This window comes from Anthonomus grandis, chromosome 2 (genome assembly GCF_022605725.1).
Source record: "Anthonomus grandis grandis chromosome 2, icAntGran1.3, whole genome shotgun sequence".
Classification (NCBI taxonomy): domain Eukaryota; kingdom Metazoa; phylum Arthropoda; class Insecta; order Coleoptera; family Curculionidae; genus Anthonomus; species Anthonomus grandis.
The window spans coordinates 3,319,672-3,336,485 of NC_065547.1; the positions used below are offsets into that span (position 1 = coordinate 3,319,672).

Here is a 16,814-nt window from a genome sequence, read left to right on the forward strand (position 1 = left end):
CAAACAAACAAAAAAGATTAGTTCCTGTATGTAAAAAGGCATTTATGGGCATTTTGGGAATAACAAGAAGAAGGATCGATACTGTAACCAAAAATTTTTTTAACTCGTCTAGGCCGGCAAGAGAAAATCGAGGGGGTGATAGGAAGTTAGTAATATATCAGTTTAAACGAGAATCAGTAATGAAATTTATAAATAAATTTAAAGCCACGGAAGCTCATTAATGTAGGGGACAGACTGAGAGATTGTATCTTGATTCATCACTAAACATTAAAAAAATGTGGACCATGTATCAGAATGACAACAAGGATCAACCCCAGTAAAGTAAAGTTATGAAAAAATTAAAAGTTGTTCCGATGAAGCCACAAAAGTTAATTATATGGTCGAGAAAAGAGTACCTAAATTAAAGGCTCAGGCTTACTTTAATTTTTTGTGAGAAGCGAAGGAAGGAGTTGAAATTTTTTCATTTGATTGCCAAAAGAACCAAGCGCTGCCGAAATTACCTAACCAACAAGCATACTATTCAAAACAGTTTTATATTTACAATTTTACAGTAGTGAAAGGAACTTCTAAATCTAAATTAAATCCCTCAACTGTCATAAGTTTTTGTTGGACTGAAAATGAATATGGTAAAGAGTCCAATGAGATTGCTTCTTGCATTTTTCATCTGATTTTGCAAACATTCACACCATTCGATTAATGTGTGATGGATTTGGAGGGCAGAATAAAAATACAACCCTAATTTCAATGCTCAGTTACTGGCTATCAAAGGAAAATCCAGTTACCAAGATTAAGTAATCTTTCCAATTAGAGGTCATTCATTTATACCACCAGATCGAGTATTTGGACATATTGAAAGAGAAATTCGGAAAAAAGAAATTATATTGGAGCCAGAAGAATATCTAAACATTTTTTCCCGCTATGGAACAATTTTAAAGGTTGGTACAGATGTTGAAATAAGAGATTGGAAAAATGATGTAAGCAAATTCATAAAACCACCAGGACAATGGCATTTTGCTTTTAGTAAAATGAAAAGGATAATGATCTCAAGAACAACAAAGGGAGAAGTTGTAGTCCAAGGAGAAAATGCATATAGAAGCGATGTTGGGATAGGAAAACCTATTACGAAGAGAAATAAAAGTTTGATATCAATGGATCCCACCATAAATTCTAAGAAAAATACCGCAAATGAAAATTAAAAAAAAGATGTTAATAATTTATTGATATCACATTTTGGCGAAAATTGGAAAAATGAATCAAAGCCAAATTTTTATAAACTTGTACTTGATGGTGGAACTGAAGAAGTGAATAGCGAAAACAGATTATGCGAAGCAGTCGAAGACGAGTGTTCACCCTAACAGTTTAAAATTTAACCTGTAAGTATCTCAAATTTCACCTGTTCAAAAAAGAAGTTATATTTTTTGAAAATTAATTTCATCGTATATGTAGAACTTCATTTTTCAGTTAGGTTTTACACTTTTTGAAATAAAAGTTATATCTTATAAACTCAGAATTTTATTTCATACCGTACAATCTCCATAAGATTTATTATCAAAAATCTCCAGTACCAACTTTCAAAATGTACTTTATCCAAATATTTTTTGATAATATTTCTATAAATAAGTTTATTTGTTTAAATTAAAAAGTATACATAGCTTTCCCACTATCAACTCTATACATCATAATATTCCAATAATTAAAAAATATCTTTAAGAAAAAATAAGAGGTTTTTCTTTATTCCTGAAAAATTAATAAACATGGAGATTGAACACTTTGGAATTAGACCCCTCATATAAAAGTAAACAAAAATATAAAAATTGTATGGCTTAAAGCTATTGAACACCAATTAAAATTATATAGTATAAATAAAATGTACAAAAAAATATACATATGAATGACTAACTGCAGAAAGGGGATATGTCACAATTTTAAAATTGTACAGGAAGAGGAAAAAACTACCTAAATTTTGCTTAAAGCTTATTTGACTATTGTTTTTTGGAGGTATATTTTATATATCACCTTCGTCTCTTTTGGTGTTTTTAAATTTCCCATGAAGTTATTGTCAATTTTGACATATGGACATGTCTCCTTTTTGCAGTAAAATAAAACAAAATTCTATAATTTTGACATTTGCTTTATTCAAATAGTACATACTCATTCTACATCGCATTCTTTCTCACTTGTCGGCCAAGCCGAAATGATCCTTCAAAATTCCATATAATCCTCAGTAATAAATTTTATTGTATTTAATATATCAGTCATTTTTTTTTGTTAATTGGTATCTTTTTAAGGTATGCTTTTTTAGAACATTGAGTTAATTCTTTTTCAGCATTTCTAAGCCGGTAAGTATTACTTACAGGGCAGTTTATAAACTCACGGCCAACTATCTGAGTGGTTATTGAAATACTCAAATGTTGGAAGGATGCGATAGAAAACGATTTCTTTTGAGATCGTGGTAAACTCCTTCCATAAGATTCATTACTCAGACAGGTTCTTTTATAAAATTGTGGCCACCAGCGTTTGAAATCGTAAATAAAATCGCTAGACATCTGAACAGTTGAAAATTTTGCTGGATTTTTGCAAGCCTTGGAAATTATTTCAACATAATCCTGGATGGTGTAAAATCGTTCTATTTTATTAGGCTGTCGTTTAATTAGGCCGAAGTCACGGTCGCAAGGCATAAATGAATGGCCTCTCATTGGAAAGTACATTTCAATCTCATTAAATCTCTTGAATTCAACTAAACTCATTAAAAAGCGAATCACGGTATTATTTATATTATGCCCACTACAGTTGTCACAGAAAATGTGAAGAGTTTTATACTTTTGCAAGCTTTGCTGATCTAAGTAATGCTTGAGAAAAGAGCATACGTCATTTGCACCTAAAATTATAAATAATGTATCCCAAAAGTACAAAGAATGAGCTGTCGAAAGTAGTACAGATCTTGAACCGGAAGTTGTGGTAGCGATACATTCGCCATGAAATCAATGCAAATACCTAAGGTCTGCTCATCATCAGTACAGCGTTTTTTTACCGAATCTAGAGCAGTATAAAACTTCTTGCTTCGTCTCTTGTGGACCATAAGCTCAGCAATTGCTACTCTTTTTGCATTATCGTTAAGATAGTCACTCTTTATTTTAGCATTAAGTTCCTCGCAGGTACTGCAAGTGTCTTTTGCTGGTCTACCAAATTTTAAGTTATAATTTTCTTTAAAATAGGACCGAAAAAATTTGTAAGAAATTGTATCAGTCGGGTGTTTTTCTCTAAACATCTCAAACATTGTCTTTACTGATAATTTGCAATCTAGATAACGAATTTCTTGGCTCGTATAATGCGATATTTTTACCGGATACGATTCAATGTGGTTCCCGATATTTGCAATAACAGATCCTTTTATTGCATTTCCACTTACATTTTTACCGCGCGTATCCTGAGGGGTTTTGGGATTTTTTAGAAGAAAAAAAATACGTTCGCATCGCTTCTCATACTTTGTTTTTCTTCTTCAGTCAGTGCACTTAAACATTTCTTGTAACAACTAAAAGGATAAACTAGTTTGCTTAACGATAATTTAAAAAAAAACCCGACTTACCATAAATCACCCGCAACCTCTTTGGCAGGAATGCATTTTTCAGAATAATTTACATGTTGGACGCCTTGCAGTTTTGCCCTTTTAATATAATTTCTTTTATATTTCTCAGTGTTCACAACACCTTTTTTTCGTTTTTTTGGGATATCTTCAGATTCTGAACTTGAACTCATTTTTTTTATTCAACCTATTAAATAAAATGAAATTGTAAATGAAATAAGCACATGTTGTTTTTTTGTTTCTATGAAATTCTAAACAGAACTAAACGACTGCGTTTTTTATTACTCAGCCAGCAAAAACCAAAACAAATCAGAGCGGAACATTAAAATAGGTCTCCCGAATCTCTATTGCATTTTAGTGATTATATTTTCTGGTCTTTTGTATTGGTGAGTTACATCCTGTACATAATATGCCCAGGTACGCCACTGGAAGCAATGTAACTGACTGATAAAGATGGGTTTAAATGAAACTATTATCAATTTCGTAAATAATCTTTTATACCGATTCTTGTAAATGATAATTAACGACATTTAACTTAATAAGACCTCTACCGTGTTTTATCAAACTACATTTTAGCTAACTCAACATTTTTATCGTTAATTATGATATTTAATTTCCGAGTATGTAAAACACCGTATTTTATCTTTTTATGAATCTGTTAAGAACTAATTATTCCCGTAGTTTAAAATCAAGCATTTTTAGTATATAAGATTCATGATTATAACATGTAGTGTCTTAGATTCTCGATAGTCGCCTGCTGTTCTTGATTGTCTCTTTAAGTTATAATAAAACTTCTAAAAATCAAGTATTAGAGTGATTTATTTGGGGTCCAAGTTAGTTTCGAACCTTAAATATAATTGGTGTACGAAACTGCACGAAAAGAACCGAAGTCAATAGTTTACCGCAGAAACGTTACTTCTCCAGGACATATCCCCTCTTTCTGCGGTTAGCGAGAATTATAATGCTATCGAGTGAATGGTGTGACAATGTCGTATGTCCCGTTTATGCAGTAAACGATGTATTTAAGGTAATGAAATCTAAATATATGAAAATATGAATTTCCTAAGAAATTGGAGATGTCCCCTTTCTGCAGTTAGCGATTCATATATAAAATAGGATAAGTCAAAAAAAAACTAGATAAGCAAAACAAATACATTATAACAATAATAGAAAAAAGTAAAATTAAATAATTTGCGTGGTTAATATTGGGCAAATATAAAATTACCAGTAAAATATTAATTAAAACAATACAAACATTTGAATTTCTTTGAAACAGCATGTCATATTAAAATCTTTCACTAAAATATTCTTGAGTACTATATTAGGCTCTCACAACAAGCAACTTTTTAAATTATTTCCTAAATCTTCTTTCATCAAAAATCTCTCCTATAGCTATAGCCTATAATTGTGCATAACTGAAGGAGTAAGAACCAAATGACATTTTTACAAAAATGATTTATTTGCAGATATTCATAGTTAAAACAAAAAAGTTTCTTACTAGCAAAAGAATCCAAGTCATTTTCGAACCTTCTGCGCCATCTCTTAAACTCTAAAAAAAACCAGGTTAACATAGTGCAAAATGATCTTAGACTCTTGTGCCTCGATAATCTATTTATTATTATTTTATTTTTCTAAAAAATTCAATTAATACTCATTTATAAAAACGACTTAAAACTTACGTGCTACACTTATCAATCAATATCCACCAATAAAATCACAATACAAACAATAACGCCTATGACAAATCAATGAAAACAGACGTTTCCTTTCGCCCAAGATTCCCCTTCTGCTAGGGAGTACCCGAGGGCAATAAAAACTTCTCCAAGTCGCTGCTCCCTAACACTTGCCCCACCATATCGATACTGATATTCCATAATTTCTTCGCCAATTCGTCGTTACGTGCCTCTTTACTTTCTTCACATGGGCAGCAATTGTTGAAGTAAACACCTAGAAATTCACTTTTGAAATTATAACATTTAGACATACATCAGTGCTAAATTTATTATTATGTTATTAGTGTAGTGGATTGGTTCATCATTAAAAGCCATAGTTTCCAAACTATTGTTTTATCGTCGTTATTAATTATTGATATTGTGACGAAATTCGGGAACACACTTTTATTGTCAACGTCAAAAAACACTAACCTAACTCGCCTTGACTGTCGTTTAATTGTTTCCAGGGCAAAAACTGACTAAACAATTAAAACTGAATGGATTGTCACGAAGCGCCTCCTTTTTAAAACCCGATGGAACAGTTTCGAAATATTTAGAATTATCTTTATTGTTTTTGCCGAAAGAGACCAATCATTTTAGTAGAATACGGACAGTCAAAGCAAGCAAGTATACAAATTCTAGAAAATTAGAACTACAGGGATTTATAATAATATAACCTAAATAACCCAAATTGGGGCTCTCGAACAAGATGAACTACTTAAAAACTAAACACTATAGGAAAAATAATAAACCAAACGTAAGTAGAACCCTAAAGAAACCCTACGAATCAACTTTAACTATAGAATACTAATAAAAATAGTAAAAAAACTAGGAAAATAATTAACGTATTTACATTTTCATAATAATATATTAAGAAACATAAATCGCGCGATTAGTTGGACAATACTTATATAAGACTGGACAGTGTAAAGGTGGTAGGAAAGGAGAATGAATGTTGCTGGATTATACCGGTTTTACTATAAACGATTATGTTGAGAAGAATACGTTACAGTTAACACGTGTTTTGATCAACTTACGACCATCTTCAAGTGTAGAAAAGCAAGTACATTTGTCTATGGAATACCTGTGAACATTCCAGAAATATTAGAAATATATAGTCATCTATTTTTCTCCAAGAGACGAAACAAAAGTAAATAATCCAAGTGACGAAAAATTATATATTAAATATATATCATTTTAAAACACCGCACGTGTTTCGCTCCTATCGCAGCAACATCCGGCCTAAAAATAGATCCAAAATTTATTACAGAAAGAACGATTACAAAATATGATCAAAAATTTTTTACCTAGACACTACACTTACACAAATTACATTACAACTAACAGTAAAAAATGGGAGTAATGTGTATAGGTGTATTGTCTATAAAAGCAGATCTTTCTGTAAATTTTTTAATTTATTTTTAGGCCTGATGATGCTCCGATACAAGCGAAACACGTGTAGAGTTTTAAATTATATATATTTAACGAGACCATGACATGGAATTTTTACGTTTGTTTTTGATTTCAGGAATATTCATCGGAGAATGATCTGGAGAAGTAATGCCAGTAAATAAAGACAAATTACGACTTAACTGCCAGAAATAAAAAAAAAACTATTTAAAATAGAAAGTAATTTTAGTATATTTGCATATCCTTAATAAGTGGTATATACCTGATATGTACCAGAATGTGCCAACGGACCAACCTTCCTAAACCACCTTAAGTAGTTTAAATTCTCAGCTCACGACTACGTTTTTGCCTTCAAAATAATCTTCAGGAACTCCTCTATATAAATGTGAAAAGGTTATTAAATTATTGCAAGTGCCTGCTTGCAAGTTATGCTCAAAAATTTCGAGGGTCCTTTGGTTAACAAAATTGTCTCTAACTCGAAAAGTTTGTAAGGTACAAGAATCGTTCATATATGAAATTATTCGATAGAAGACCTCCTTTTATGAGTGTTATCTCTTTCTTTTAAGAATATTTACATTATTTCATGGAAATATTTTTAAGAATAGTTCAAAATTGGCTGAAGAAAAAACAGCTATATACCAAAAGTTTCGAACCCAAGATCACCTTTTTACCCCTTAATCCACCCCAGGAAATCCATTATATTATTGTAAAAAATATATAAAAATGCTATTAGTAGCATCCAAGTAGTTCTCAAGTTATGACCTAAAATGTCTGCTAATGACTAAAAATCTTGAGGGTTACATTTGAATTTGAAAAAACACACATTCGATAGCGTTTGGTCCTTGTATAACGAAAATGCCTTTAAGTCAAAAAGTTTTTAAGGTACAAGAGTCGTTCGTATATGAAATTATTCGATAAGAAACGGCTTTTCCTGGACTAAAATTCTTTGTGGAATATTTCTATTATTTCATAAAAATAGTCTTTAGAATAGTCAAAATTTGTTAAGAAAATTAACAGAAAATAAGTTCCAACTAAAACTACCCTAACTACCAAAACATCTAACTCAGATCTACGTTTTTACCCTCTAATCCATCGTCAGGAACCTTTATATAATAATATAAAAAAATTATGAAAATCCTACAAGCAGTTCCCAAGTTATGCCCTGAAATGTCTGTTAAAAGAATAAAAATATTGAGGTTCCAATATGAGTTTGAAAATCACACATTCGATAGCATTTGGTCCTTGGTTGACAAAATTGCCTCTAAATCAGAAAGTCTTTAAGGTACAAAAAACGTTTATATATTAAATTGTTTGAAAACAGTTGCTCTTTTATGAACTAATATTTTTTTAAAAACATTTTCATTATTTCATGAAATATTCTTAACGGTAGTTAAAATTGGCTGACAAAGGAAGCAAAAATAAGTCTCAAACGAAACTGCCATAAGAACCAACAATTTTGAGCACGAAATCACGTTTTTACCCCCTAATCCATCTTCAGGAGTTGCTTCATAATAATTTACACAAATACATTAAAATGTTTCAAACAGTTCCTTAGATCTACCCAAAAATGTCTGTTAACGAATAAAAATCTTAAGGATCCAATATGAGTTTGCAATATTACAAATTCGATGTCGTTTGGTCCTTGATTGACAAAATTGCGTTTAACTTAAATAGGTTTTAAAGTACAAGAATCGTTCGCATACGAAATTACTCGTTAATAAATGGTCCTTTATGGGCCAATAGTTTTTGAATATACAGTGGACTTCGGATATAACAAACCCGTTTAAAGTGAACATTCGGTTATAGTAAACGCCTATTCAAATACCCAAAAAAACTACCATAAGAACAATGTAATTTTTTTCTGTTTATAGCGAACCCGGTTATAATGAACTCTCGGGTAAAGTGAACTAAATTTTATCAAGACCAAGAAAAATATTTCGCTATTCGCACGATCGCCGTTGTTTCGTTTTCAGTGGCATTTCACTTCACGCGTTACTTACTGTGAGTTATTTATACGAGTGTTTTGCTATTTTGTGCTGGGTGCTAAGTCTTGGATAGTCAAAATGGAGAAGCAAAAGCGTAAAGCTTTAACATTAAAAGAAAAATATGACATTATTCAAAAAATGAAAAGTGGTGGTAAACAGAGTGATATTTGTCGTGAATTAAATTTGCCAAAATCAACCGTTTGCATAGTTTGGAAAAAGAGGAAAGAGATTTTATCAGCATTTGGTAAAGTTAATGCAAAGTGTAAAAGACTTAGAAAATTGGCTCATGAAGGGGTTGATAGAGGACTTTTACAGTGGTTTACACAACAAAGAAAGGAAAACGTTCCATTAAGTGGTCCTATTCTTCAAGAAAAAGCTAGTGAAATGGGTAGTAAAATTGAAGGAAAAACTTTTAAATGTTCTAGAAGCTGGATTGAACGTTTTAAGAAGAGACACTGTATTACTGGAGGGAAAATTATTGGTGGCTCTGCATGACTTGACATGGATGTTGTTAATAACTGGTTTACTACTGTTTGGCCCGATCTTCGTAAGAATTACAGCAGTAATGACATTTTAATTGCTGACGAGACCGGACTTTTCTATAAACTAACCCCAGATAAAACTTTAAAATTTGTTGGAGAAACCTGTGCTGGCGGAAAACTTTCTAAAGTTAGAATAACAGTGCTAGTCGCTGCAAACATGTCTGGAACAGAAAAAAGAAAGTTGCTTGTTATCGGTAAATCCGCCAATCCTAGATGTTTTAAAAACAAAATGTTGCCAGTTAAATACAGAGCAAACAGTAAGGCATGGATGATATCTTATTTGTTTACTGAAGAGTTGCTCCAGTGGGATGCAGAGTTACAGAAGAACAAGAGGAAAATATTACTTTTAGTCGATAATAATTGTCCAGCACATCCCGAAGTTCCTCTAAACCAAATTAAATTGGTCTTGATGCCTCCTAATACCAGTTCAAAGCTGCAGCCTATGGATCAAGGAGTAATTCATTCATTGAAGAGTCATTACAGAAAAATAATGATAATAAAAATGTTACAGGCAATTGAGTCTTTTAGATGCTGTAAACTTCATACATCTTCAAAAATTGCTTCATAATAATGTACACAAAACATGAAAATATTTCAAGTGATTCCTTAGACATACCCAAAAATGTTTGCTAACAAATAAAAATCTCAAGAATTCAATATGAGTTTGCAATATTACAAATTAGATGTCGTTTGGTCCTGGGTTGACAAAATTGCATCTAACTCAGGAAGTTTCTAAGGTACAAGAATCGTTTACATACGAAATTACTCGTTAATAAATGGTCTTTTATGGGATAACAGTTTTTGAATATATTTATATTATTTCATGAAAATAATCTCAATAATGGTCACAATTTGTTAAGAAAATTAACAGAAAATAAGCTCTAATCAAAACTACCAGAATTTTTTAACCAGATTCAGATTTTTACTTCCTAATCCATCCTCAGGAACTTCTCTATAATATTGTATAAAAAATATGAAAATATGTCAAGTGGTTTCTGAGTTATGCTCAAAAGTGTCCTAAAACATTCCTGGTCTATTCAGAGAATATCAATACCATAAATATAAATGCAGAAACTCATTTTTATGTACTTTACTGATAATGGTCATAACTAACGTGCTATCAATATATTTTTTACCGGTCAGGTAACAAGAAATAATTATCAACTAAAACTGCCATAAGTACCAACATTTTTGAACACAAAATCACGTTTTTATTCCCTAATCCTCAGGAACTGCCTTATATTACTGTAAAGACATTTTCAAAATACTCCAAGTAGTTCCCAAGTTATGCCCTAAAATGTCTCCAAAATTTTCAAGTTTGAATAACAACAAATTCGATGTTGTTTGGTCCTTGGTTGAAAAAAACTCAAAATGCTTCCAAGGTACAAGAATCGTTCATATATGAAATTATTCAGTAAGAAATGCCCTTTTATGGGCTAACACTCTTTTAAGAATATTCTTATTATTTCATGAAAATATTCTCAAGGATAGTTAAAATTTGCTGAGGAAAGTACCAAAAAAAAATTCTTCATAAAAAACAAACAATTTTGATCATAAAATCATATTTTTACCCACTAATTCATCTTCAGAAATCGCTTTATAATAACGTACAAAAAAACATGAAAATATTTCAAGTGGTTCCTAAGTTATGCCGAAAAATAGGAATAAAAACCTTAATGTTCCAATATTACTTAGTGTAAGAACATAATAGAGTAGTTCAAATTGCCGCGTTTCTCACCATGCAGCTTACATCGCAACTCGCCGCGCATTTATACTCGCCTGCTTAAAACATAGTGAAAGAATTTCGCAAGGAATTCCTAACCATGACCTGAGTGAGCTGTCAGTCTGTTAAAGGTTATACCGTCAAATTGTTATTAAAAATGTTTTCAAGCTCCGATAGTGACAGTGATTCCATAAGTAATTGTGTAAAATTGTGGTTGCTTTCCAGAAGAAAATTCAGAAAATGGGGTGTGCATCCATTGAACAAAGAACGTACTAAACTTGGTGAATTCTATACATTGTATCAACGTCTTAAAAGTTTTCCGAATAGGTTCTACGGATATTTGCGAATGTCTCAGTCGACATTTAGTTATATTTTACAGCTGCTAGAACCTAGAATTGAAAAGGTGTATACCAACATACATAAACAACCTGTTTTACATTTTTATTGAGTTAAACGAGACAAATACATGTCCTTTAAATTTGTACAGCTTGCTAAAGAGATTTCATAATTGTATAAAATTTATCTCCAGCAAAATATGTGTTCTGCTGTTCCACAGGAATCTCTTGTGAGCGTGACGTTGATGGAATTGCCTCTGATTGTTAACATTTATTTTTGCTGTTCCCATGACCATACGCCATTTCCATCAGTATTTGTTGAACCTGAAGTCGAAAATGCAGCTTTTCAGCAGGAGGCAGTTTTTTGACATGAGGTAATAACGAAGTAAAGAAGGCATCCTCATCTTTATTGAAATCTGATACTTCTTTTTTTGTTTTTTTTATTTCTAATTTCTCCCTCTCAAATTCTAGCAATCCTTGTCCTATGGGGTCTTTTTCTGTACCCTAAATTTGTATGTGCAGATGATGTCGAAGGTGTAGCTTTTGTTGAAGCTGAAGTGTCTTGAACAGGTGAAGTTGAGGTTTCTGAGAAAGGTGTAAAAGTGGTTGCTAACATACTATCAGTTTCGTGTTGTGTGTCATCTTCAGTAATAGTATTGTTAGTTTCATCACTATGATCCTTAAAGTCCTGAGTTTCTGCATCTAAATTTCCAGTTGCGAGCCTTTTTTCAAAAACATCTTTAAGAAACAACAGGGTTTTGAAATATGGCCATGACACATCCTCTTCTGGTGCAGCATCTCCTGATCTCCGGGGTGGAAGTTTATCAAAATGCACTTTGAACTGTTGTCTTAGCACTTTCCACGTCTTTTTAGCTGATTCAACTGCAAAAAACAAATATTTTACAGGTTACTTAAAACTATAATGTAAAAAGGCCCAAAAGAAAACTGTCTTTTAATTTTTATTTTCGGATAAATTATAAAAAAAAGTTATTTTAAATCTAACTGGCAGGCAATATTCTTTTTTTAATTTGTTTCAGGTACTTAGCAAGTGGAAATTCTTTTAGAAGTCTCGCATTTTCATTTCGATTGGAAGCCTCTACTATTGCGAGTATTGTACGAGAAATCACTGTTTTATTAAGGGAAGTTTTGCAGCCTTTACATATGAAGCAACCCACTGAAGAACAGTTCAAAGAAATTGCCAATGGTTTCTATTACAAATGGAATTTCCCACAATGTCTAGGTGCAATTGATGGTAAACATGTTCGAATCAAATGCCCAACTCGGTCAGGAACAATGTTTTACAACTATAAGCAATATTTTTCAATTGTATTACAAGCAGTCAGTGATGCTAACTGTAAGTTTTTATTTATTGAAGTTGGGGCACAGGGCATAACAGAGCGATGGAGAAACGTTTCGGAGCTCTAAACTGTATAAATTAATGGAAAGGCAAAGGCTGAACATACCTGCTGAAGCATACATTCCATGTTCAAATATTAAGGGGCCTTTTGTTTTTATAGGCGATGAAGCGTACCCTTTGTTGAAGAATTTAATGAAGCCATACTGTAGAAACCAATTAAATGAAGAAAATGAGCTATTTAACAAAAGGCTTTCTCGAGCACGAAAAACTATTATAACAATAAAATGGAGAATATTAACCAAAGCTATTGAAACTCATCCTGACACCGCTGATGCAATTATTAAGGCTATATGTATTCTCCACAATACTATAATTAACAAAGAACACATAATATTTGATGACTTTGCGGAGGACAGAATGAGTGGGGTGCTGCAAGATGTCCAAGCAACAAGAAGAAACAATCGTTCCACAACAGAGGCTGTTTCGGTCAGAAATTCATTTAAGGAATATTTTGTTACCAAAAATAATATTTGATATTATGTTATTAAGTCTGTTTACATTTCTTAGGTTAAGACTTTCAGAAATATGGTCATTAGGACATTAGATGCACATAAAATAATTCACATTGGACTAGTTTCACATAATTATTATCATAAATATAAAAAAATACCAATAAACTATACGTTTTTATCGTAATTTCTTTATGCCTACCTGTAATTCCACAACTCACAGCGACTTGTGCCCAGCACTTATCCAAAACATATCTGTTATGATGAGATTTGTGACGCTGATCCCATACTTCGGGTTTTCGATAAACAGCACTAATTAATTGTTCTTTGTGCATATTAAAAGAAATATTCCGCATGTATTATTTATACTCAAAGTCTAAACGTCAGACGATTTCGCCGCCATGTGCTTCACAATGGGTGACCTTGAGAGGGCCAATCAAAAAGCTACTTTCAGGCAACTGCTTGACGAAAGAACAAATTATTTTGATTGCTTGGATCCGGCATGATGCACGTCTAGTTGCTTGGCGAGGTGCATTGTTCCAATATGTTTTTTTTCATAAATCTGTACTAGATTGATTTAACATAGCCGCGCGGCGAGGTGAACGGCGAGAGGCGTGGCGAGTTGAACTGCTCCACTATGTTTTTACACTAAGATAGTTTAAAACATTCCCAGTGTACTCAAACAACATCAATGTACTTTTTTTTAAGTACTTTGCTGATAATACCGATAAATAACGCGTCATCAACATATTTCTTACCAGTTACCCCTGCCAACTCCAAGGCTGTAGCACAATAAACCGAACAGGCTGCAGCCTGCTGTAGACTTTTCGTAAACGGACGTGCCAAAGCGAACAAAATCCTGTAGAGCCACCAACTTTTACTCAGGTTCGAGTAGACCATATTACCGGGATGGCAACTGAACACCGATATTCCTCTTTCTTGTAATTGTAACGCCAACTGTCGCGCGAATAAGACGTTACACAACTTGGAATTGTTGTAGGCCCATAGGTCCGAATAATGTTTTCGGGTGTCTGGTGATAGTTTTAGGGGGTCAATGTTGTCCGTCGTTAGGTTTGTAAACCTAAAGGTTAATTGTTGCTTGAGAATTAAATGGTTATGTGGTATACTTGCTTACCTGTGAGATTCCGAGGATACCACCACAACTCTTGATCCAGAAACTAGTAAACTTTCTAACATTAGGGTTAAATAGAAATGGGACAGGTGGTTTACTTGAAAGGTTGTCTCTAGGTTATCTATGGTTTTTGAGTAAGGTAATCCGAACACCCCTGCATTGAGGATGAGCATGTGGATTTGCTGGTATCTGCTTTTAATTACATTCACGAAGTTTGATACTAAAAAAACACATTTTACGTCAACTTATTGAAAATTTCACATTTTTGTTCTCAATAATTTTCTCAAATTTGAATAAGTTTTTTATTAATAAAAATAGAGACATGAATCAAAGGGTGTTGTGTAGAGCTTAATATTGAGACACTTTATAAGAATGAAATTTTCTGAAAAATCAATCGTTTTTAGGAAAAATTAAATTTGAGTTTCTTGGCGCTTTTATGATAAAATTGTTAATATCTTTCATGCTATTAAAGATAAAGACATAAATCAAAGGTTATTGTGTAAGAGTTAACATTGACAACATTTTATATAAAAGTAATTTTTTTTGGAGAATCAGTAGTTTTTGTCAAAAAAATTACTTTGTTATTAAAATTACAATTTTTGAAGAATATATTTTTTATTACCATTTTAACATGTTCAATAATTTCCTAAAATGTGAATAATTTTTTTGTTATTGAAGATAGAGACCTGAATCAAAAAGTGTTGTGTAAAGCTTAATATTGAGAATCTTTTGTATAAATACGAAATTTTCTGAAAAATTTGTAGTTTTTGAATAAAATGTAAATTTGAGTTTCTTGGCATTTTTATGATAAAATTGTACAGATCTTTTTTAATATTAAGGTTAAAAGACATAAATTAAAGATTATTGTGTAAAGATTAGTATTGCAGACGTTTTATATGAAAGTAATTTTTTTTTTAAATCAATCTTTTTTGAGAATAATGAAACTGTATGTTTGTTTGCTTTCCTATGACAAAATTGTTAATAACTTTTTTGCTATTAAAGATATGAACATGAATTAAGAAGTGCTGTGTAAAATTCAAGATTAGGAACATATTATATGAGAATGGACTTTTATGAGAAATCAATAGTTTTGAGAAAAATGAAGATTTATGGAAAAAAAAATATTTTCTTACACTTTTTACAATTTTAATAAATTTCTAAAATTTGAATAACTTTCTTGCTATTGTAGGTACAGACATGAATCCAAAAGGGTTGTGTAAAGCTTAGCATTGGGAATCTTTTTCATAAAAAAAACATTTTCTGAAAAGTCAATAGTTTATGAGAAAAATGTAAATTTGAGTGTTTTGATATTTTTATGAGAAAATTGTAAATATCTTTCAAAAACCATTAGGTAAGATACAACATTAACTACATATAAGAATAAAAACCCTTGAAAAATCAACAAAATCTAACTTGCGCTCAATATAAAACAATTTTCAATTTATACCTGAAGCTAATGAAGCCAAATCCAAATGTAAAGCATGACAATTATCGGCAATGTTTAATCTTTCTTGGCTCCGAATGACCTCAATAGCCTCTTCTGCGGCCACAACATTCCTGCAAGCAAATATGACAGTGCAACCATGTTTGGCCAATGATCTAGCAGTTTCATATCCAATTCCTGTATTGGCACCTGTTACTATGGCCACTTTTCCTGAAAGGTCACGACCTAGAAGCACCTACAACAATACTTTTGAAATAAATTAAAGCAATCAAATGATGTTTGAGGCCTTTAATGAACGTTAATGTTTTTTTTTTCTACCTGTAAAGCTGTACTAGAAGCATCGAATCTTTGCCTAAAATCAGTGACATTTTCTTTTTCTTCTATAGCAAAGGCAAGCCTTGGGTCTATGTATGTGGTGGATTCATCTTGGTGGTTTACATAAACCACCTTACCATCTGAAGACACCACTCTAAAATCCTTTAAGTGTTAAATTTTAATGGAAATAAGTGGTTTTGTGGTACCTTTCCCATCCAAATGGTAAACTCCCAGCCACTTTCTTTTTTCTACCAGTTCTAGGGTGGGTCCACTGGGTGTTTTTTGTTAAATGGTTTGCATAATACACTGTACCATCCACAGTAACCTGATTAACAAACCACATTATATGAGGTAATACTTTATATAATAAAAAATTGAAATTTACATACTCTTTCTTCCCATCCTGGGGGTAGTTCATCATCACTATCTTCATCAGCAAAATTCATACTGTGTAAAGTAAGTAAGAAGACCTTGGCAAGTAGTTAATGAATTACAGTTTGAATTTTAAGTGTTGAGTACAGGAAAATGGCTTTCTTGGTAATGTTTACCAGTTTAATTTCAATTTGTTTACTAATAAGTACTTATAACAACAATAATCTGTCTTTAAAGGTTATGTTTATAAATTTGACATTTTCATCATTTCTTGTGTAATACAAAGTGGAGGCAGCAAAAAACTTGATTTTATTTTATCAGTGTTACTTCTGATGTATATATAAATTCCGTAAGTTACTAATTTTTAATCCTAAACCCTCTCATAAAATCGTCGA

At 31.8% G+C, this 16,814-nt stretch overlaps 1 protein-coding gene and 1 long non-coding RNA gene across 3 annotated transcripts; one reads left to right on the plus strand and one right to left on the minus strand.

Moving 5' to 3' along the window:
• Positions 1-5,192: 5,192 nt before the first annotated feature.
• Positions 5,193-16,812, minus strand: LOC126750562 (WW domain-containing oxidoreductase). Its single transcript, XM_050460209.1, has 7 exons — positions 16,437-16,812; positions 16,254-16,372; positions 16,051-16,201; positions 15,736-15,967; positions 14,292-14,508; positions 13,915-14,237; positions 5,193-5,530 (listed from the first exon to the last, which is right to left on the minus strand). The coding sequence occupies exons 1-7, from the start codon at positions 16,491-16,493 to the stop codon at positions 5,373-5,375; spliced, it is 1,257 nt and encodes a 418-aa protein (XP_050316166.1). The 5' UTR covers positions 16,494-16,812; the 3' UTR covers positions 5,193-5,372.
• On the plus strand, positions 11,093-13,343 carry LOC126750567 (uncharacterized). Of its 2 annotated transcripts, none has more exons than XR_007665759.1 (2): positions 11,093-11,664; positions 12,328-13,343. It is a non-coding gene; the product is annotated as an uncharacterized LOC126750567 (long non-coding RNA). The 2 variants fall into 2 exon arrangements; XR_007665760.1 differs by having other exon boundaries at positions 11,093-11,358.
• Positions 16,813-16,814: the final 2 nt, after the last annotated feature.